The sequence below is a fragment of the Diadema setosum genome, chromosome 13 (genome assembly GCF_964275005.1).
Source record: "Diadema setosum chromosome 13, eeDiaSeto1, whole genome shotgun sequence".
Classification (NCBI taxonomy): Eukaryota; Metazoa; Echinodermata; class Echinoidea; order Diadematoida; family Diadematidae; genus Diadema; species Diadema setosum.
Window position 1 is genome coordinate 11,087,791 of NC_092697.1, and position 24,909 is coordinate 11,112,699.

The 24,909-nt window shown below is 38.1% G+C and overlaps 1 protein-coding gene across 1 annotated transcript in view; it reads right to left on the bottom strand.

Moving 5' to 3' along the window:
• Positions 1-24,909, bottom strand: part of LOC140236710 (histone-arginine methyltransferase CARMER-like) — a 49,748-nt gene that overhangs the window by 13,848 nt on the left and 10,991 nt on the right. The window contains exons 2-4 of the mRNA XM_072316632.1: positions 18,515-18,643; positions 4,353-4,468; positions 1,995-2,099 (exon numbers count right to left, since the gene is read on the bottom strand). Of these exons, the coding sequence (XP_072172733.1) occupies positions 1,995-2,099; positions 4,353-4,468; positions 18,515-18,643 (350 nt within the window). The remainder of the gene's footprint in view (positions 1-1,994; positions 2,100-4,352; positions 4,469-18,514; positions 18,644-24,909) is intronic.

The window sequence follows — 24,909 nt, forward strand, 5'->3', positions numbered from 1 at the left end:
CCCACACACTCACACACACATTCAAACTGCATGTAGTGTGATGAAATCACACACTTAACTGCTTCCCTATCAAGATCAAAACTCATATTAATCTATCAGCTAGACAAAAAAGTGCTCACACAGCATTGCACATGTGGGACTGCATGTAAACCAGACATCTTTTGGATAACCTATGCCAGATGGCATAGGTTATCCGAAATATTTTTTTTTTCACTAACTTCTTAGTATGGGCAAACCTTGCAATAAAACAAATGTTCCATGGACAATATGTAAAAATTGCACAAGGTGTCCCTTTAAAATCTGTGTGTATTGACCCGCACTTTGTACCCCTCCCCCCCCCCCCCCCCAAAAAAAAGAAAGAAATAAAATTAGGATGTATCCTCCCTTGTGCCCTTCAAGCCCATTTCTGCTTTTTACAAGCAGACTTGAAGACTGTCTGCAAACTCAAGGGCCTGTGTCCTACACTTGTACCACTAGCCATAAGGACTTTGGGCCAAAGCCATAGACAAAATGTCTAGGAAAGATGAAAAGTGGAATTCTGCACATTGTCACTAATGGCGAGCTTTAGATCTGCAACGCTAATGTTAAGGATGACGGTAGTTGGCTATATATGGTGTTCCGCACATGCATGAGGCAGTTGTTTCTATTGTTCGACCTGGGAGGCTGCATTGTCTTGCTGTTAGCATTGCAGATCTAAAGTTCACTAATATCATCTCACTGAAGTAAAAACTATTACATGGACTCCTTGAGCCATACAATGTGTATGTGCATTTTTTTAAATCTTACATGTATGTGCATTATCTTTATCATCATCACCACCGTCACCACCATCATTGCAATCATCATTATCATCATCATCATTCTTATCACTGCCATCAATATCATCTTTTTATCAATTCATCAATCTATTCAGTAATTCTATTTAAATAAATATCAAACATAAGTATCAAAATGGAACAATCTTATATCAGTGACAGTTGTATGACATTTGTACCTGCGACAATGAAAAAATCTGCACGCTAGGCCAAACATAAAACCTATTCACAAACATAGCCCTAACCCTAATTCTCACATCAAAGTAAACCTACAAACCCAATCACAACCCTATCCTTAAGTCCTCGGAAAAAATAGACTAGAGCAATTGTCACAGGAGCAAATGTTGCATCACCATCAATGACATGTCATTGATACATTGGGGTGCTTCATCTCATTTGTAAATCAAAACTTGATTTCCTAGACATGGGACGGTAACATCAACTTTTTATTTCTTCCATTCATATACATGTAACAACAACTGTGGGATGCATCAACTTTCCCTGTGATCACACTGTCTGCCAAAAGGAGAAAACTGATTGAAAACGAAGTTCTTTTTTTTTTCTTTTTTCTTTTTTTTTTTAACTGACACAGAAATGCATGTCAGGGTCTGAGGGGGTGGGACATCAGATTATTCACAACATTTGTATGGTGCTACAGCTGTTTAAAAAACATTCAAAGGCGCTACATGTTACACATACACGAGCAAGGCTAGACACTAACTTTTTCTTTTGGTGGCCCGACAATGAAATTTGCTGGCCCAGTTGGCCCAATTGGCATTGTGACGTAGTAATAAAGCATACCAGTAATCATGTACACCTGCAAATCAGCTCCTTGAAAATAATCGTGACATACAAGTTTCAATATTTCATTTATTTATATTTTTAAAGTGAGAATGACAAATCATGACGATGCAACCCTGATTGCAACCCGAATTCAGCAAATTTTCCACAAGAACAGCACCATTGCAGACATTGGGACTGTACAATAAGGAATGCTCGAGTGCATCTTAATTTCACAAATTTCGGGAGAGCCAAGATTCGCGAAATTAAAATGCACAAGAAAGTTCTTGTCTGCACTATGTGCATTGAATGTTACAGGCAACTCGCGAAAATTTCATGCCACAAAAAAGCCCGCCGGCTCCAATTTCGCGAAAATTTCATATCACGAAAATACAGTACCTTGTCCTTGAAGTCTTCATGATTTGTTAACATGGCCTTCTGGTAGGTTGACGTGCGTATGTAATCCTGCATCATGTTCTGCTGCTGAGACAGGTAGCCGTAGAACTGAATTTTGAAGAAAAACAAAATTAGAGTAGGAACAATGAGAACCAAATCATGTAAGAATTCTAAATACTATTGTTCTCTCTCGCTCTCGCTGTGATTCTTCTTGAACATTTGTGTGTCTGAGTGTGTGTGTGTGTGTGTGTGTGTCTGTCTGTCTGTCTCTTCCTCAGTTAAGTCCTCCAAAGATTGAGATCATGACTTGCTGCATTCTTCAGGGATGTGAGATCATGAATACAGCATGAAGGAATAGTTGCAGACGAGCTCTTTAAGTTACCGCGAGTGTTTCTCAGGAATATGCTAGTCAGTGTATCAATCAATGAACATGAAATACTTTAGGTTACCAATCACATACAAGAATTGAAAATTCTTGTAAAGTGCAGAGACACACTAATTCAAATTCAAATTCATTTCACATGCTAAAACAAAAACATCACCTTCATCACGTTCACAATACAAAAAAGAAAAAATATATATATATACATCAAAATCAACACTGTCAAAGTTTTAAGATTCTAGTGGCTTCATTTTATTTGTAAATTTAGTACAGAAGCCCCCACTTAATCTTCAAACTGTCAGTAAAAATCAAATTCAAGATCAGAGTGATACAGCTGGACCCAAGTATACACATTTTCACCTGCCATTCTTGATTGTTGATTTCATTCAAATCATCAAATGGTAATTTACTCATATATATACTGAAATGAACTAACAATGATATAAACCATATATGTCAAGAGATAAGACTGTGATCAAATCACACTATTCTTTGAAAAAAAAAATCATAACGCACTCTTAATTAGTTTTTAGTTTAGTTTTGTTTTTGTGTCATCAAATATAAATATATGAATATACCAATGATGCACAGGATAGAGTGTGTTAGTGTAGGCGTGGTGCACTCGAGGGTATTTACAATTGTGAAACATGCACGAGGCGAAGCCGAGTGCATGTTGCACTACATTGTAAATACCCGAGAGTGAGCTACGCCTCCACTAACGCCACGAAATAATCCTGTGCATCATTTGTTTTATAAAATGGGTCGAAAATTCGAAAACTTACATCATTTTTCAGCGTTTTTCACGTACCTTTGTGGGTCAAGACGTCCGACGATGTTCGTCCCAAACATTTACGCACGTCGCACTCGCGGAAGTCTCGCACATACAGTATAAGTATAATGGGGGGTTGGGTTTCCGGACACTTAAGTTCCCGCATGAAAACTTACTTATTTTACATAGAATATGCACCCTTTACCTTAAAGACTTGATATAGACTCCTCATATAGGCCTACTAGACAACATACTCTGAAAACGGCGTGAGAATTAACCTGCTAAATCATTGGATTTGCTCTTCAAAGTGACTCCATGTACGCGTCCGGTCCCATAACGCTTGGTCTACTGTACTGTACAAAGTACGTATAGTAGAGTATACGTACGTACGCCACACATGTTATGCACAAGGGAAGACAGGCCGGCCGGCCGGCAGCCCAAACTAGAAGTTGTTTACAGGATTGACAGCGCGTATGCATGCAATTCATCAAAGGAGCCGCCGCGCGCACAGACGATCGGCAATCTACCATAGGATTACAGGCAGTGCAATTGTATTGAAGTAAAGGAAGGAGGTGTGTCTCATTTCAGCGCTTCCTATTGGCTACATTCTTGAACCCATTTTATAAATGGAATTAATTAATTTACTTGAATGACTTAAATAAAAACCTCTCTCCACTCTTTGCCTTACATACTGATAACTCATCCCAATGTATGTACATGTACATTGTTCGTACACACTTACACAAACTCACAAATACACATTGTGAACAGAGAAGGGTGGCTAACCACACTTAAAGGGACTGTACAGTACTGGTTTAGGTGAGGATTCATGTTTATAATTGTTTTTTTTGTGTGTGTGAGATAATGAGAAATCTCTTCTGAAATATGAAAGAGCATGTAATTTCAAGAAGGATTCAACATTTACTTGAAGAAAATTGGCCTTGAAATGGCTGAGATATCAAAAAAAGCGATACTAATAAAATTAACAGGCCACAACTTTTATTAGGATCTCTTTTTTTACCTTGTTTTAAGGTATCTCAGACATTTCAAAACCGATTTTCATCAAATAAAAATTCCCCATAGAATTGTATGCTCTTTAACATTTCATAGAGGGGTTTCTAAATATCTCACAAAACGTTACAAGCTGAATCCTCACCTCAACCGGTACTGTACAGACCCTTTTAAAGCAGTGAAAGGTGAAATACCCTACCTGAAAATACTGCACAGCTGATGCATCGTCTGTTCGCTCAGAGAATACTGACTTCTTGCCCGCCTGTTTCTGATTGAACCTTGCTCCTTCCACGATCTTTTCAAATCTCGTTACCTCTGCAGATGGCGAGAAAACAAACCACATTTTCTTTCAAAATGACAAAATATCCCAGCAAATAATTGCTGTACAATGCCCCCTTGCTGTTTACAACATCATTCCTTCAAAGACATTTCCAGCAAAACTTTACACATGATATGCATGGAATATCATAATCCTTTTACACAAGACATATCAAAATATGTAGAATCAATGTTAATCACCAAAAAATTGGATGAAAAAGAAAAGAAAACAAACATGAACAGAGCTGATGATATTAGTGGCTACAATTTTAACAAATTACAGTATATCTCTCAGTGTGCATTTGTATTTCAATGTCACTGTCTAGTGTTTTGTGAGGCCAAGATGGCTGTGTCACAGTTCTCACTGGAGAAAACATACAATTGATGATTTGCTGTCATCCAAATGGTTTCAGTTTTTCAGCCCTCAATCCAACTTGTCTTGCTACAAATGTATTTTGTCAAATCTCTCACGTACCGGTATATAAAATCAAATGATGTATTTAAGTTTTCCATAATTACATGACTACAAATAATTCTTTTTAATATTTGTTAAACTTGTTTTTCTTTTCTATTTCATAGGGTGGGATAGCAATATTAACACGTATAATTATGGAAAGTTTTTCATTCCTCCTACTCTGCCTGTGATCTTGGTAGGATTATACAGACATGCATAATTCATTCCAACGGCAAAAGCCTTTATTAAGTTGTGAGCTTCAAAATGAGCTACCCACGTCAATCCCAAATCATTTAAGAACACTGACGGATGGGAGCAGAGTAAATCGCTCTTTCAAGGACCCATTCATACCACTTTGATCCATCTTCAATTACTGTCAATCATGTGGTATTTGTTTTAAGGCCCTGCTCGGTGCCTCTCCTTGACAAGTCTATACTTGAAAAGTTATGTCCCTTTTAAATCTCTCTACAACAAACCTTTCCTTACAAAATAACCAATTTCAAAGACACCCGTTGATCCTGCTTCACAATCAAAAAAAAAAAAAAAAAAATCACTGTGAAACTTTTAAAAGTCTATCTTTTTATGAGTGTACCACCATCAATGCCCATCAGGGCAGTATGGGCAAAAGCTCCAATTCATAATCCTCCTCAATGTGCAATCAGCCAGTTCGTATGCACTGGTAGTACATGTATACACTTTGCACATGAGGAGAAAAAGGTAGTTTGTGATAACAGGGACTGTTGGTTTTTAAATTCACCAAGAGAAGCATCGGTTACATGTATGTAATGATTATTCAAGTATTCCTTATAAATGGTGCTAGCAAGCACATCCAATGTGTATATACTCGACAGCCATGTGCTCTTTAAAGTTCAGCATTTGGCAAGAAGTTTGTAATGCATTCAAAACAAAACAATGCATGAAATGGGACTTTCCCAAGTATTGACAAGAGCTCTATTCTGGTCACCTGATCTACGCAAGTGCACTCTTTGTTTGAATGTGAATTCCATAAATTGTTACGTTGGGCTAACTTATGCATTACGTTGCTTTGAAAACTGGTGAAGAACCTTTTCTGGCCATGTGGGGGGGGGGGGGATCATTTAGAAAATACACTGTATGCATGAGCTAATAACGAACTGGCTTACACTGCTGTTGTACAATGTAGCATTGAATCAAGAAGAAACGCAGTGACACAAACATGTGATGTACAGTGTACACGTACTGTAAAAATGAATGTTTTTACAGTTGAACCTCTCGTATCCGGACAAGTCGGGATCGGGGCTCATCCGCATAAGGGATTTGGCCGGATACGGGAGACTCAATGCTTTATACATACATACACATGTACTGATGTAGCCCATTGTAGTACCACATGTAGTAATGTGTATACTGCAACCTTTTCATTGTTACACTCAGTTACAGACCCCAAAATAGAGGTGTATGTTAATGTTGGAAGTAATATGTAATTCATGTGTGTTTGTGTAGGAGTTCTCAAGGAGTTGGGAATCCCCCTTTCCTCCCGTAATTATCCAAAAAAAAAAAAAAAAAATCACGGCGAGATTGCGTCCGTATAATAGAGAGATCCGGATAAAGGGAGGCCGGATAAGAGAGGTTCAACTGTACTTTGGATAGTAATTTTTCACATTCTGCTACAGAATCATGACATGACACAGTAGTAAAATTCATACATACGTTGTATGACATTAATTAAGCACAAATATTCACAAGCTTTTATTTTTTACGCTACCTAGCTTCTGGTCACACGAAATGCACAAAAATTTACATATTGACAGTACTTTGCATTCTTTTCAATTCCCTTGTGAACACAATGAAGTACTTAAAATACACTTGAGACTGAGAGTGACACAAAATATCTGTTGTTCTAGTTTAATTTCAACTACAAATGCAACTACATTGTAGATTGTCCTTCAATGAAAGGCTAAATCACTAAGCCATGTTATCTGAACCGCCTACAAATGCACACATTTCTATAGCCACACATATTTCTATGACACACACACACACACACAATGGCAGCACATGAAAGAATGCATCGAAAGGTCAAGGGGTCAATACGACACTCCGTCTGATGATGACACAGTCACATGGAAACCTTCAAGCCAGTTGTCATCCACAGTCAACAAACTGATACTCTACTATCCCGCCCTGGTTATTATGGTTCCATGAAAGAGAAAAGTTCTCCATTTGACGTTGATAAAAAGATTAGAATAATAAACAAAGAAAGAAAAATATATAATACAAGATAAACAAACCACAGTCGGAAATATACAATGCAGTTAGAAAATTATGGGTTTTAATACAAAGTTCTATGGTTTCATCTATAACACTATGATGCTGTCCAAATGACAAACACGCAAATAAATTTTCACTGAATTTTTTGTTACAATGAATACTGTAGATGAAAATCATACACTTCATATAAAATCATTTAGTAGATAAACAAGGTGTTGTCTTTCCACAGTAACTGCTTTTAAGAGATAAGGAATTGTACATGTACATGAGGCTATCGAATCACTGAAAAATGACATGTTTATCATTTATATTGTTTGGTATTTCTACCTTTCCCAGGAGAGTTATGGAGTAATTCAGTTACCGTCCCATCCAATCTGCACAGAATACTTATGACCAATTATATTGTCCTGTGAGAACAAGACAACTTCTCAAGTTTCTAAGTTTTTCTATCTTATATTGAATCTAAATGAAAGTTCTACCACTCTTTGAATTTCATGTTTCCTACTAGAAAATCAAAATGGAGTGACACTTATGTTGAAAGAGTGTCAGGCTGCATTTATTAACATTTCCATGTTTGAAATGCATTTCAATAACCACAATCAAAACATACATGTTTGCAAAGACCTTTCTCGGATCAAGTTTCTCCAGTTGTTTCGTTTGTCAACTCAGTTGTGAGTCAATTGGGAGGCCTTGCCACTTCGCAGCTCCATTGAACAGTTTGACCCAAGGAGCAGGGGGTTGGCAATGGTTTACATGGGCATGTCCAAGCTATTTGAATTTCAAAAGGACTTTGCATAATTCAACACAACAGAAACATATTTCTGGCTGAAATGCATAAATTTGCGATTGCGCTTTTTTTCCGGCATTTCAGAAATGCATTTCTAACCCCATGATAGAAGCAGCTTTGCTTTTTATCAAGTCTCAAACAGCCCAAAACTCCCTGAAAGTTGTTGGGAAATCTTAATTCTGCACCAGAAATACATGTAAGTTGATAAATGCACCCTCAGTCAGCTAGTCAGGTTTTACCTGCTTTTCTTTGGGGATCAATGGGACTGTCAGGGCAGTGTGAGCCAGCAACTCAGGTTTTACTTTACTTTTGCATGTTTTTAATTCTGCGAAATCAAGACATCAACCACTGGAACACCCGGAAAGCAAAAATATTCACATGCTTTTATTTTCGCACCAGTTTCTGTTTGCACAAAATGTGTGAAAACTTCCACTTTTACAGTACACTTACTCTCTTTGAGGCTCTAGACCAAAGGTGATACAGTTCGACCTCGATTATCCGGCCTCCTTTTATCCGCAAATCTCTATTATCCAGACGCCTTCACGCAGTGAGGGACTTTTTTTTTTTCATCCAAAAATTGAGAAAAAACAGTGACTTTCATGCATCTATTTCACTAATTTCATAAGATGTGCATGATAGGTTTCTCAATATCTACAGTAATGAGGTAAAACATTTATGATTGTCACATTGAAAAGATATACTTTAGTTTTGTGAAGAAGGGACTACAATTTTGTGCAGGCTAGCATAGATTACACTGCCGTTGCGGGGTACGCTACACTGTGTACCTGCCTAGCTGCCAGTGCACTGGGACGGCAGCTTGGACGGCAGCTACTGTACATTAACACTGTGTCTCCCATATCCGGCCAATTCGCTTATCCGGATGAGCGCCGGTCCCGACATGGCCGGATAATCGAAGTTGAACTGTACACAGTGGTATTTCATAATGCCAGTGCACCTCCAGAAATGCAATGTACATCGCTAAATACCACATCGTGATATTCAGTGTGATACTTAAAACTTTGCACAAAATATGCATGTGAGCTTGAGTGTGAATCATGTCATAAAATACCGCACACTGGTGTTCTAACATGACCCGACACACTTCTTGTCCTCTCCAAATATACAACATTGTAGGAGATACACTGTATACATCGCTTATGTGCATTGATTACCTTGAAGAGGTATACTTTTCGGCCAGAAATATCACGGTAATTCATTAATGAGAGTGGCACCAACTGAAATACAATACTGCAGTACATAGCTATATCACCATGGTATTTCACCAATGAGAATGGTGGCAATAAATTATCATACTTAATACCACGGTACTGCAATTCTATTGTGAACGTACCTTTAATATGTCTGGTCATATCTGACAGGGTTTATACATCCTACATGCAGAGCAGCATGAAGATAGAAATGTCATGTCTGTGAAAATTCATTGCTGATGATGAAACGTACAATGTATCAGTACATGTAGTTGACAAGGTCCACTGAAAGAGGGGTATTGAATGCACATTCAATCAAGGCGATCCTCTTAAGTTTGTAAGTTGATTAAAGCATCTGGATATAGGATATCTTTAGGCCTCTATAACTTGTGATTGGCAAATTTCATCCAATAAAAAAAAATGATGAACTATTTCCCTGCTAATTACTATCTCGAATCTCACAAAATGGCTACTACACATGTTCACGTGTTAAAGGGGAAGGCTAGTAACTGATCAGTGGGAATCAGTGGAAATGCTGGAAGATGATTGTTCCAATCCTTATGGGATTCATTCAAGAGTTCATTGTATATCTATTGTTGTGTGAAAATGATTTGCTTCAGAATGGTCTCATATTCAAGTAATGTGCAGTTTAATGCTTCCAGGTTAGCGTCCCTGGTCAGTGATGGTGCATTAATCTGCACATTACTTGAATATGAGTCCGTTCTGAAGCAAATCATTTTCACACAACAATAGAACTCTTGAATGAATCCCATAAGGATTGGAACAATCATCTCCCAGCATTTCCATTGATTCCCACTGATCAGTTACTAGCCTTCCCCTTTAAGTATGCCACTTTTGAAAATATCTGTTTGAAAAATGAAACATTTACATAACATATCCGTAATGTATGCCACACAAATGCTTCATGAAGGGCAAATACACTGTATGGATCCCTATAAGCAACAATGATGGCACAATATTCTATGTACAAATGTCTATTGTATGAAAGTACATGTACATGTATAACAGCCCTTGTTGAAAATTGGATTTCTGTCATTACTGTATATTCAGTGAGATTTCAATGTGCATGTAGCTTATTTTTTTATGTCAAGCTAAATATAAATAAAAAAAGAAAAAAATGATTGAAACTGCTTATCCAATAAAAGTAAGCCGGTCCAGTAAAATGCAATAAAAGGGCCTGATCAAAAGCAAATGGCCCTTTTGACTCCAAAACAACCATTACCACTTCATGTCTTCTTGGAGTAGCGTTTGTGCCCCCAAAAATGTATGGTAGACACAGTATCCTCATTACCATACAGCTGTACCAATAACTCAAGGATTCAGTCCATTGCTAGTCTCCACCACATACACAATGTACATCATGTATTTTGTATGCAGATACCAATAGTCTTAAATGAGGTTGTCCTGAAAGTTCACTGCATGAACAAGACAGTTAACACATGTGCACATGTGTGCCTGATGCATAGTGTGAATAGAAACCCTGGGGCACTCCTAAATTGTTTAGGCATACACAAGTGCAGCAAAGCATCACTGTCATTTATTGAGAATGCAGCCAATGAGATTGAAGGTTACATTTATTTCGAGAGAAGGGTAAAGTGGACAGCTTGTCCGTAAAGAATATTTGACCTTCAGCGAGTCAATTGCTTTGATTTTCCCGATTGGGGGTATATCACTTTTGGGCCATGAACTATTGGGGAAAATAACTCAACAAACATGTTCACCTAGCACAGTACTCATGTAGTCCCACATAAGCATATCAGTGTGTGCACTCCATGAAAGTTATTGTCTACTTACTATGAAAATTTTCCTCTAATGAGATACAGTATTCATTGCATCATCGGGCATCTGATAATCGGGAACCTCGCTTAAATGACATACAGTTGAACCTCTCGTATCCGGACAAGTCGGGACCGGGGCTCATCCGGATAAGGGATTTGGCCGGATACGGGAGACTCAATGCTTTATACATGTACATACATACACATGTACTGATGTAGCCCATTGTAGTACCACATGTAGTAATGTGTATACTGCAACCTTTTCTTTGTTACACTCAGTAAGAGACCCCAAAATAGAGGTTTGTGTTTGCAAGAATGAAATCATTTTCTTTTATAAATTCTTGGAATGATTTACCTAAATAATTATTAAGAAATGTATCAAGTAGATCTTGAAAATAAACCGTATTCGGCAAAGTCGACTGTAGGTCGCCATTGTTAGATTGAGTTGGGAATCCCCCTTTCCTCCCGTAATTATTAAAAAAAATCACGGCGAGATTGCGTCCATATAATAGAGAGATCCGGATAAAGGGAGGCTGGATAAGAGAGGTTCAACTGTACATGTACGCTTCCCAAAAACATTTCCAATGCATGTTATTTTCACTGGATAATCAGACGGGGACCTCTGATAAACGGGACAATTTTTCTTCACGCGATCTTTGATTTTGTTGATATTTTACCAAAAAAAATCTACCAAAATACCACAACAATATTTCAAAGATTCCCTATCAGTTGTCGTTTACATCGAACTTACAAAGCAAGCTTCGGACTGGTGTACATATTTTGACCTCCGTCCATCCAGTACACGTACATGCATAGCCACAAAAGCGCCGTGTATAAGTATCCATGCCATTGCGAAACACATGCTTTTGCGAACATTCCTCTCCCCTACATAAGCAAAACCATGTGCTCGCTTGCAATTCCTACTCAGAGAGTTGACAGAAGAAGAACCCTGTTGCGATTACTCTACAGTACATCATTGCGAGAATGCAAGGAGAGCTAGAGGGTCGCGCCGAGGGGTAGCGTAGTTGTGTATTCATGTACATGTACAGTACGTCAGTATGCATGTGTGTGTGTGTGTGTGTGTGTGTGTGTGCACTACATGTACATTGTACATGTCGTATGCTGTTAGTGTATGGTGAGTGCTCATCGCGAAATCGGGCACCCCGCTTAAAGAGGCCGTGTTTGCTACCCCCAACCTGTCCCGATTATGCAATGAATACTGTATTATCCACTTTGACCGAGAGCACTGAAACATAAGCAGTCAGTGACTTCCGAAAGAAACAGATCTAGTTTTATGCAAGTAGTTATCGTTCTGTTTCTCTCTTGAAGTACAAGTGTATGTAGTGGTTTCATACCAAGTGATTTCTTTATGTTGAGAATTTCCTTGACAAATACCAGTCACGCCATACACTCAAACAAAAGATTTCAAAGCTTTTCAAGGTAAAAGATAAATTATATGTACTTTGATATTGCACTATACGTACATGTACATATTTCAACCCTACAAATGTACTTACAGCTTGTTAATGGTGGGAATAAATTTGTTTGGTCAGTTATAATCTCAAACAGCTTTCACGCAGCCTTAAATGACCTCTGTATTATACACAAAATATGCGTTGTAAAGATGGGTCTTATTGGCGATTTCAGCCTATAAGATGCTGGCACCATTTCAAGTAATGGTGTTACCATTGCGATATTTGACAAATCAGGGGTCGCGCTTAACTTTTTTTTTTAACTTGCCAGGCGGACTACTTAGAATCAATTTTGACACTGAAGCAATATTTTGGCTAGCCAGACGGACTAGTAACTTCAGAATTTTATGATTTTTAGCTGTAGTCCGACGTGATTTTGGGTGGCCAATGGCCAGCGGACCATCGCCAATTTCGAACCCTGCAAATGTTTGACAAACTAGAACAATTCTTGAGTGGAATTCTTAAAAAAAAAAACAAACAAACACCAATACTGATAATAATAAAATCTACAAAAACATTATGTACAAAGGTGTACTGTACATGTACCACTACATCATCACAAATGAATACATTAGAACAGTGTGTATTCATCACAGATGCAAATCTAAAAGTGTTGAAAGTCTTCTTTGGAGAAGTGGCATGATATTTTGTATGTCATCCATGCATGGATATCTACCGAGTTGTACACTGTACATGTAGCTAAGATACATGTACAGTGTATATTGCCCCTGGGGATCAACAGCTTGTAAATGCCAAATGGCTTCCCATAAATACAGCAGTCATGACATGAGTTGTCTGCAGTGGCCACCAGCCTGTGTTGAATTGAAAACATTGATATCCCATACAGAGTATGAAGAAACAGATCAGTATAGAGACGGACACTTTCTGATTTACCTTCCCCAAAGAGGTTAAATGCTCTTGCCAGAATTGGTCCGTTTGTTTCTCTATTTGTTCTTTGCAAAATAATAAAATTTAAAGTTATGAATGGATTTTGGATAAATTTCAGGAAAACTTGATAATGACACAAGGAACAGATGATTACAGTAAATTTCAGTAGTGATCTGGATCATTGCCTGGATCTAAGATTTTTTTTTTTTAATTTTTGGAAGGATTCTTTATCATTGGGGAATAGTGCTACTTGGTGGAGGGAAGCTTGTACTTTCTGAGTGTTTTCCTCATGTGATGCTCTGTTGGCTCAGTACTGTATTAGACTCAAAAGCGGCTGCTTTAGCCTTCTTTTTATAGGAACGTGATGAATGGTTCTACTACATGTATGTATCAAAGGCATAATTTACAATTTGCAGATGAAACAAAAACCCAGCATTAGTGCTTTAAAATAGTTCTAAAATGTGAGTTAGGGATACAAACAACCAATGTAAAAATTTGAATCCGTATAATCGATTTGAATCCGTAGAAGTGTTGTGAAATACACAAAATGTGAACAATAGTCATAATAAAAATGTTTCTAGACTAAACCGTATACAGTTACGGTTTATTGAGAAAAACCCTGATATCTCCTTATATTTTAGGTTTTATTGCAAATATTTCATATGGTAGGATGTTTTATGATACAACAGACCTACACAAATGCATCAAATGTGATATCTTGAACATTTTTGAAATCACTGCTCCCAAAGGTAAACTGGACCTTTAAGATGGAATACAGAAAGTGGCATAAACTTGTGGCCAGGTTGGGAATAAACACAATTGTCTATAGTATCATGTATGCTATTATGCAGTCTTGTGCACATCCTTTTCCAATCTTTTTGCAATCAGTAAACCTGGAAATGATGCAGTTTTGATTTACAAAGTGGATCATACAGCTGTAGATGCTGTTATTATTCCAGAAATAAGATCTCTATAATGCTTTATTAGCAGATTCAAACGGATGAAGGACTTTATAAAGTGATTGCAGCATTACCTAATATACAACATAGTCTGCATGACTGACAGTGCTTACTATTTTGTGCGAGGGCGTGAAAATTTCAAAACAAGGATGTGCACGAATTTCTCTTTTTACAATACTATCATACCATTGTATCTCAATTTACACAAACTTCTACCATTTTGGTTACTATGGCTCAATACAGCTGAGGTCAACATAAACATGGAATAGAATTTCAGTTTTTTAAAATAAAAACACATATATTGGAAAGGAAATTTATTATGAAAGCAAAGGTTTTCATAAATAGGTCATTTCCAAGGAACTAATACAGATTTCTTCAGAAGTCTGTTGTACAGTACAATATACAAGTACAGGCAGTGGTAGTGTAATTTGTGTGTTACAAGATTACGAAAGAGAAACCGTTGCTCTTTATTAAACTTTAATGTACATATCACAGAAATTCCCCCTCCAGTTTTAAGTCCATGTAGACTATTAATACACGTATTTAATTGACTGACTATGGACAAACAAGAAAGTGAAGTACAACACAAGAACCAGGATATGTTGACAAATGAGCAGATACCAGACATGTGACTATCAAAGGACACTGGAGACATGTAGAAACAGTCAATATCACAATGTCAACATGTACACAATGTATATCCACTGACAACATTTGCGTAAACCAGGGTACTGTTTGCTGTGGCTGTGACTATAATGCTTGAAAGAAGATGCTTTTGTACTGAATCAATGGCTATGAAAAGTTGACAGCTGTGACACATCTGTAGAACAATTTGTACATGGACAGAAAAGGGTCACTTTTAAGTTAAATTTTATCCTACATCTTTACGTGTTAACAAATATCCACTGATGATATTTTGTGTTATATACAATGTAATCATACCATGTACGTGTAACTGTGTAGTTTGCAGCAACTGTGAGTACCGGTACATGGATGCTTGGAAGAAGCTGCTTTTGTGCTAGATCAAATTCTATGCAGTAGTTGTCACACACTGGTTAATTGCATAATAACTTGTACATGACTAGAAAAGGGTCAATTAAAAAAAAAAACAACTTGTAGTCATGATTCTTTCTTGAACAGCGGAACAAAATATGAAAATTGTTTTGTCCACTTTCAAAGCTAATTCTACAATTATCTGTAAACACAGTGATAGCATTTTGATCTTAATAGCCACTGATTCCTCACTACAGACCCATCAAATTCACAATAATTCCTGTAAAATCGTGGCTGTCATACTAGGAATAGGAATATGATTTTTCCACATATCATTGCAGTTCAAAAGTAAGTTAATGATTATCAAGATCTGCTCCTGACCTTCTGTGTAGTAATACCCTAGATCAAACAAGTACCTTACCTTTTCACAGCTTCTTTCTACCTGATATGTAATGGTATGGCTAATGGCATGTGACTATGTTACTACAATGTAGCACCATGCATTATCTCTACATGCGTACCCAGTTCCGCTTCACAAGTTGCAATTTACTTTGCAAATTTGGACTTGCACAAAAATTTGGCTATGTAGTTTAATCTACGATTGAGAGCTGCAGTGACCGACTGAAAAATAAGTGCTACGTGTGTATGTATACAGATTGCACATTAGATACCTTTTGTGGAAGCAAATTATTGATTTATCACCTCAAAGATGATGTTTGTGCAATAAGGAGCAATATTTTGATGGTGGTTAATTTTGTGAATATCAGTCTCCTTGCAAATTTGTGGAAATTGCACTGCTGTGAAACATATGGTGTTTACAGCATTTTGTATACACTGCACATGTGGATACTCCACATCCCGGATTACAGAACAGTCCCTCGATACATTCTCTAGCTATTGCGATGACAAATGAATAATTCACACATATGATGGATGAATGGAGGAGTTGGCAACAAAATGCTGCCGACTCCACCACCTGACAGAGGGATAAAAACAAATGCACTGATTATAATTTATGTGCTTCATTCTCGAAACAGGCTCACTGTATTACAATGGTTGTACACAGGCACTGCAGACTTTTAATTTGTATAAAATATGCAATGACAAAGTACACAACACAAAAACTACATTGTATACAATAGTAACCACTAAAACTGACAAAGCTCTGAAATATTTGCAAAGCACTTCTTGAACAGTAACTATGGATAATGCAAAGAAGTGAGATGATGATGATGGTAATGATGATGATGATGATGATGATGATGATGATGATGATGATGATGATGATGATGATAAGAGGAAGAAAAAGTTTGTAAGAAGAAGTTCGCTAAGATACTGTTCTACCAAGAGGGTCCTACCATTATTCCCTAGCTTGATGCTGTTATCACTAGTCTTTGTTGCCATCAATGTAATAAACAATGTAGTTTGTACGCAAGATTTTGGAATATCCTGTTTTTATGTCTGAATACAAAATACTTTGTACATGTAGGTGATGCTCCAGTCTATAATCCTCAAATATCTGAATAGCCATGTTTTACATTGTCATGCAATAAAGATGAATTTTCTTCAGTTGGTGTTTTTTTTTGTTTGTTTTTTGTTTGTTTGTTTGTTTGTTTGTTTGTTTTTTTTTTTAGTACATACATCACGGTATATGCAGCTACATGTATTGCATAAAATCCACCTGAAAATGTACTGTACACTATTGTACATGTAATGTGGATGACATTGACTCTATGGTTGCTTGAGAACACAAAGTCTGCCTCATTCTCTATAAATGCACAGTGGGTACAGTGTATCATGCTATTTTAGGTGATTGTGATACATATTTTCCAATCCATTCTATGAACTATGATGTCATAAGAAAGAACACTGCATTCAATACATCCTACAAGTATGTCTGAAGTTAAGTGGAATCTCTATTAGAATTTCTAGAAGCCAACGGTTGGGAGGATAGTACAATGTACATGCTTTAATCACCAGGGCAACTTAAAACAGGATGCAACCTTCAAGTAAAGACCAATCTATGTCTAAGCTGACAGTGGACACTGCTACACTGTATCCTATGGCACATTATTAACCTGAGATAAATGATATGCCATTAAGTCATTCTCTATCACAACTTTGAACAGTGAACTTGTCTGTGTGCATTCAGAATGCTGCTGAAACTAACACAAATTCATCAAGAATCTGTCATGAAATGTTCTTCATTTTAAAAATAACAACAGCAACACCTTATAAGAATCACCAATTCTAAAGACGAACAGATTTTGTTCCCAAGTTTCCTCTCAGCTGACACTGATATCCCAGACGAGTGTACTTAGTTTACTATAACTGCCCTAGACACTTCACTGCTCGGGCAGTAATGGCTTGCTGGAAGGGAACAAGCCTGTATAAAATGTCTTCTAGATTCTCTCTGCTGCAACATACACGTGTCCTCATTACTTGACATTTCACATCTGACAGAGTCTCTGTGAATAACGTGCCACTTTCATGACGCAAGAAACATGTTAACTTTCGCTGCCCGAAGAGCACTCCAACCCCCCCCCCCCCCACCGAAACCCAAGAGCTCACCAGAGGTTTCTTCCACCTATGCATATATCTCCCTGACATTTAGTATTGGCGCTAGACATTAGATGGACCCCATACACTGCCAGCGCCTCACAAATGGCATCCCATTCAAAAGAGGGCTTGTTGATCACAAGTGCAAGCAACAAATGGGCTTGCCACACAAAGGACTTTTATACTGCGACGGTAATGAGCGCTACCTTCAGCCATGAGCAGTCAGCAATGGACTTTCGGGTTTCCTGTATGGTAGTGTCAGTGACATTCCTTTTACAGTAACTGAACTCCTCTAGATACAAAATTCGGAGCCCGATGCATGCAAAGTCAAGCCACAAGTACACACTGAGCCTGAGCCAGCAAATTGCATCATACATGTTTATAGCTTATTAATGACACAAGGGCCCATCATATGCAAATGAATTGTGATGCATGAGTTCGTCTGTGAATTAGGACTACAGTGTAGGCCACACAACCTAGTGGAATTAACCCACGCTTCCACTGATGTTTCAATACACATGTATGTGAGTTTTAAGCTTTACAATGTACATCTCAGTGAAAACAGCACATAATTCAGACTGTTGCGTTAAAGTACAAATTTCACTTCTAGTATTTAAGGATTTTTTTCCCAGTAATCATACACCTCTTGGCCATTGCAGCATACACAAACTCACCAAAGTCTGTTGTGAAGTGCAGCAAGATGCCATTGCCCCTGATGTTGACCAGGTACGCCAGCTTGGTGGCCCTGCATATCGTCTGGGTTTCTTCATTGCCCAGGTCAAAGGTTAAAACCTGCTGGTTACCTGCACATAAAAAAAAAACAACAACAACAACAACAAAATAAATGAACAAAATTGTTGTCTACGAGAAGGCCAGTAGTGAATTTACCATACAGACAAACAATGCACAAAATAATAAATGATTGGGAAGTGTGGTCATGTATGAGAATTGTATGTGTAGTAAATAAATGATACAATGTATGAAGTTCAGAATTGCTGTTGCCAGATAAATTGATGCTGATTTCATAGGCACCAAAGATTCTACATACAGTAGTAGAAATATGGATAGTACAAGTAGTAGTAGTAGTTGTAGTAGAAGTATGTACTTATAATTACTAACTACTACTACTACCACCACCACCACCACCACTACTAATGCACTCTACACCAATTAGTACTATTTCTTATAACGATAAACACTATGGCCCGAATTCACGAAGGTGGTACAAATGAAACCATGGTTTAAACCATGGACAAAAACCATGGAGCGCCAAGTGGCGCACAGAATATTTCGTTACGAAATCGGTCATTTCGTCGACAAAATGACCGTTTCGTTAACGAAATTATTTCGTGGACGAAATGTTCATTTAGTTACAAAATGTTGTCATTTCTTTACAAAATAATCATTTCATCGACGAAATGACTGATTTCGTAGCGAAATATCGCATACGACACTTGGCATTCCATGGTTTTTGTCCATGGTTTAAACCATGGTTTCATTTGTACCACCTTCGTGAATTCGGGCCTATAAGTCACATACTGGTTGTAGTAATAATAACAGCAGGGAGTTCATTTGCATATTCCAACATTTCCTACACTAGTGCGTCTGTTGTACAAGTTACTTTTGGGCTGAATAATTGACTCGTCTACAGACTGATAGATTATAAATACTAGGCATGATTACACAAATGTCTCAGTGGTAGAAACTGGGATGGGAAACTCTGTTGCCACGTCAGTGCAATTTTGTACATTGTTTGGCATACTGAAGCCTCCTATAGTTATGGCTGAAATAAACATTAACATAAAACATAGCGCCCAAACCGAACATGTCTACTTTGTGTATAGTCAAGCTAAGCAGAGTGGGGGCCTTACTTCTTCGTTTGGAATATAATCAATAAAGATCCCATACAGAGGCTGCACTTATCTGATTACAGCATCTGGAAGTAGGCAAAGTGAATGAATACTGGTACTAACGACCATTATTGCGCTCGAAAACAGCGAACATATCAGCAGTTTCGTTGGTTCATTGAGATTGGGGTTTGACCCCGTGGAAAAACAAATTATTAAATATTGCGCCCTACCACCATGGAACTTTGTCCTGCTTTATAACTACATGTATTCATGAATAGATATGCACAATCTCATGCAAACAATACTTCCAGAGTATTCCTGAGTCATCATGCATTACAGTAGAACAGGCCAGGTGTGTGCGTGTTTTCGAAGTTAATATCCCCAAACCAGGGCCCGCTGTCTTGAGAAGCTCAGAATGTAAAGTACCATGTGCATAAGTGTAATGTGTGTGTGTACATGTGTGTGTGAGTGTGGGATTGTGTGTGTGTGTGGGGGGGGGGCTGTGGGTGTCTGTCCTGCTCCTTAAAGAACAAGTTCACCTTCATTAACACAAGGATTGAGAGAATGTAGCAATATTAGAAAAACACATTCATTGAAAGTTTGAGGAAAATCAGACAATCCTTTCAAAAGCTATGAATTTTTGAAGTTTTTGCGCAGTCACCGCTGGATGAGAAGACTACTGCAGTGTATGATGTCACATGCATACAACAATACAAAGAAAATATAAAGAGAATTTCACAAAATTTCATTTTTTGAAAAAGGTACACATTCCCTAGACTCGTTACTGACATATGTTAGGGGTAATATTATTCCCATTGCCTTTAGAAAGAGGCAAGTCAAGTGCTCTTTTATCATGCGAAAAAAGTGAAAATATGTTGAATTTTCTTTACATTTTCTTTATACTGTTGTACTCATATGACATCATGAGCCTTAGTAGTCTCCTCATCCAGCGGTTCCAACACAAAAATTTTAAAAATTCATAACTTTTGCATCGATTGTCCAATTTTCCTCAAACTTTCACTGATGTGTTGTACTAATATTGCTGCATTCTCTCAATCCTTATGTTTATGAAGGTGAACTTGTCATTTAACCTGGTCTCCAGGCGTGTTCTTTACATGTAATTAATACAAGAACCACTGTCAAGTGTAAGCCACTCTTGACCGACTCTCCTCCAAATTGGCAATATCAGAGTATCATATTTACATGTACATGCAGGGGTCGCACTTAACTTTTTTTTTTAACTAGCCAGGCGGACTACTTAGAATCGATTTTGACACTGAAGCAATATTTTGGCTAGCCAGACGGACCAGTTACTACAGAATTTTATGATTTTTAGCTAGTCCGACATGATTTTGGGTGGCCAATGGCCAGCGGACCATCGCCAATTTCGAACCCTGACATGTACAACTTTTAGAAAGAACTACCAGCAGCCGTCCTTGGCAAAGCTTCTCATTTCCCTGAACCAAATGGGGAGTTTTCCCCTTCAATTTGAATGGGTATGGCATAATTGGCTTCAAATTGGAATGTGATGAGCTCAACCAGGGAGGTGGCTCAACCTAACTTCTTCTCAATATACATCTCGTACTACCCCGTTTGTGCTTGAGAGTCTGCTACAATGCGCATTCCTTTTCCACTTCCTAAGTATTCTAAACAAGTGTAGGAAGCAATTAAACAAGAAATTTTCCTTTGCAAGTCTCCTCAGTCTTTATCAAATCAAATTCCTTCAGCAGGTAGCGACTGATATACATGTACATTGTACACTTGTACTGGTACATGTACCACTCTGTGATGTCCATGGTCAAGTTTGATGACTGAAGTGACAAGATTCTTTAAAATCATTTCTAAGTACTAAACTTGAATACTGCATTTCTGAAGTTACATTATTTGGGGGATACATTGACCCCACCCTCCACTGAGGTCTGACGAATTATCTATAAAAGACAGGTAATGTCACCTATGCTCTTTGCGTCCTTGATGACACCTCACTCACTCTGGGAAATGTTATGCTGCAGCTGCGAACTAAACTGAATGAACTGAACCTTGTGATGTGTAATTAACAAGCTGTTATTTTTGGAAAACGACAGGCTCAACTCTGTTCTGGACCATATCCAAGCACTTCTTTACAAAGCAACAATAAAGGTTACTGCATGGCACCATGCAAACGTCTTGGACATGTGGTAATTTTCAGCAGATAATCAACATCTATTGCAACAGAGAACATTTATATACAATGTAGTCTGTCATCAAGAGCGGGGGGGGGGGGGGGGGGGGGGTGGGCAGAGGGAGACAGAAACATTTTGATGTGAAGACTGTGATAAAAGTGTACAGCACATAGCAATACAAACAATGAAAGAGCGGAGACATTGGCAAAATTAGGGCAAAGTATGAAATGTGTTTGCATATTATGCATTCACGGTTATTGAGGAATGTGTTTGCATATAGGCACGCAAGGTTATCATGGAAAGCGCTAGCATTATGTTTTGAGATACTAGGCCCATTTCACAATTTTTCTAAAATCGTGACATCTGGGTGCAAGCAACTACACCCAAACGCCCTCGAAACATTGCCAGAAAAATCGCCAGCCGGAGTGCGATTTTTTGAAACATCGCAATGTTTGAGGCGAAGTTTAGCGAGTGTAAACCCAAGCTGGAGAAATATCGCGATTTTTCATCATGTGACTTTCGGTATCGGATTGCACCGGGAGTTTACGCGCGCTCCCGATCCCTCTTTGGAACATGTAGAGTACGTCGGCCGCTGGTCAGAGTACAGGGTACATGCTGTACACGTAAACAGCCGATCCTTGGCTCGTGGTCTCTCACCTCCCTGATGAAACTATATCGTATTATGAAAACTAGTAACAAACCAGAAGTTCTCCAACCATGTATCATCACCCCATAACAACTTAACAAAATAATGTTCTCCCAGAAATGTGTTGACTTTGGGAGTACCCATACTGCTCTCGGTATACCGTACATTGACTTTGTGGAATACAGGAGTACGTAACAAGTGTGGGTAAAACAATGGTGAGTTCTTGCTGTCGCCTGATGAAATACCAGTCCTAAAAAACCAGCCTACTTCTCACTTTCGTCATATCGCCAAAATTTCATGATCCTCCAGAATGCTACTTTCATCAACTTTCCCATACTAAGCTGAAGTTTTACACACCTGCTACAGTTGTACGTATGTGATCTAATATAGCAAGCTATATAGTTTACACTCTCAAGAAAGTTTACACTCTCGAGAAACACAAATTTATTTGTGCATCGGACTGATAAAAAGCCCTGGCTCAACGTTCCAACCAGCTAGCTACTTGTAGCTGTGAGCAAAATACACTGCACTGCAGTGAATATGAATAGCTCCCGCTTCCACTCATCTACCGTGCTGAAGAGAGGTAAATTACACATACATGCACACTACCGACCAAAAAATCATGATGTTTCGTGAAGCTCAAACTTCCCATGCTTTTGCACAAGTGTAAACGGTGGAACCAAAATATCGCGATTTTAAAAATTGCGCTGTTAGTTGGTGTAAATGCGGCTAATGTAGAGGATTCCCCCCATGCCCCCTCTTTTTTTTTTTTATGGCCTAACCAAAGCTGCAATATCAATTAGGCCTACACATGAGTGTACAAAACATTAGCCTGAAATGATGTCTGGAAAGCAAATGACTGACAATGACAGCATGAAACCCAACTAAGATTGTCAAGCATCTTGCAAAATGACAATAAAACAAGAAAATAAAAAAGGAATTTGTCATGCCAAAATCCTACAAAGCACACATCCACTTGGCTGGTTATTATGCTGTAGTTTATGGATTCAACATGATTGAATAAACAAGTATTCGCATTCACCTTCTAAAGTTGTCGATTCCACATATTTTTCATTCCTAATTCATGAAGTCATTCTACAAGAATACTCTAAAGAAAGAAAACAAAACACACACCACAAACATCAAGAAATGTACACACACATCTCACATAAAAATACCAGTGTAGATGCTCTGAACTATGATGCCAAACAAAGGCTGACTACACTCATAAAAGTGCTTAATTTGTTGTCATATGTCCTGTTCATGTTTCGCTTTTGTGCTATCTGTTTCTCCTCTTACAGAATGTATTTACTATCTAAACTCCTACAGCTACACTATATACATGTCTCAGCATACATTGGATGTAAAGGAAACCGACCCTAATAGTGTGAAGGATGTCCTCATAACAACACCCGAGGTGTCATGTTTTCTTTGGTACACACAGATATCTGCTCCATGTGTGTCCTCCCAAACCTCCTCAACCACAATGTAATTTCTTCAACAGAGATGACTTCATCATTAACAGCTTTGTTTCTGAAAATAAACTTTGAGATATTACATTAAATACAAGGGAAAACCAACTTTGAGTCCACGCCCTCACATGGCAAACAAACAGTGACTTTCCTAGAGGTTTCAAAGTATGATACTATTTTTACAGTGTCAAAAAAACAAACAAACTACAGGGACAGTTCCTGTATTATACAAAGTATGATACTATTTTTACAGTGTCACAAATGTACACACAAGTAGTTATGTACATGTATCAAGGCTGTATGCATGGTTGTTTAATGTGTATGTACACAGGGTGACCAGATTAAGGGAGAACATTCTATATGATATAGATATAGTACATACAGGCTGACCAGATCAGTGGAGAATTTTCTACATGGTATACAATGTAGCTACAGTACATGTATGCATGTGACAGGAAATACATTATAGCTCATTCAATCTAGAATGATTTAACCCATTCCAGAAAATTCTAGGAAGTGCTGGCTGAGTGAGGCACTGCCCTTGTAACCCAATGTGATTGGTAGTTAATTTTGGCAATGATGTTATGCACATATTAGGCAGTGAGTCATCCAGGATTCCTGGAATTTGGACTTGCTAGTATGTTCAGGTATGTGGCCCCAGGTTGGAGAAAGTTACAGAATGTACTAGAAAGGGGTGAATGGATAGTATATAAGCAGGAGAAATTCTGAGGTAGGCAGAGTACCCAACACCTCTGCTCTGAGAGTTACGTCACTTCTGGCTCTGAAACGACTTGTTATAGTCAGTCCTGTGTTACCTGCTGACCTGCTATACAAACTGTGTTTGTGGAGATAAGGCCTGGGAGACATTTTGCCTGCAGAGGATTAATTTGCCTACGTTGGAGACAGACTCCATATTTTAATGTCAACGAACATTGTTAC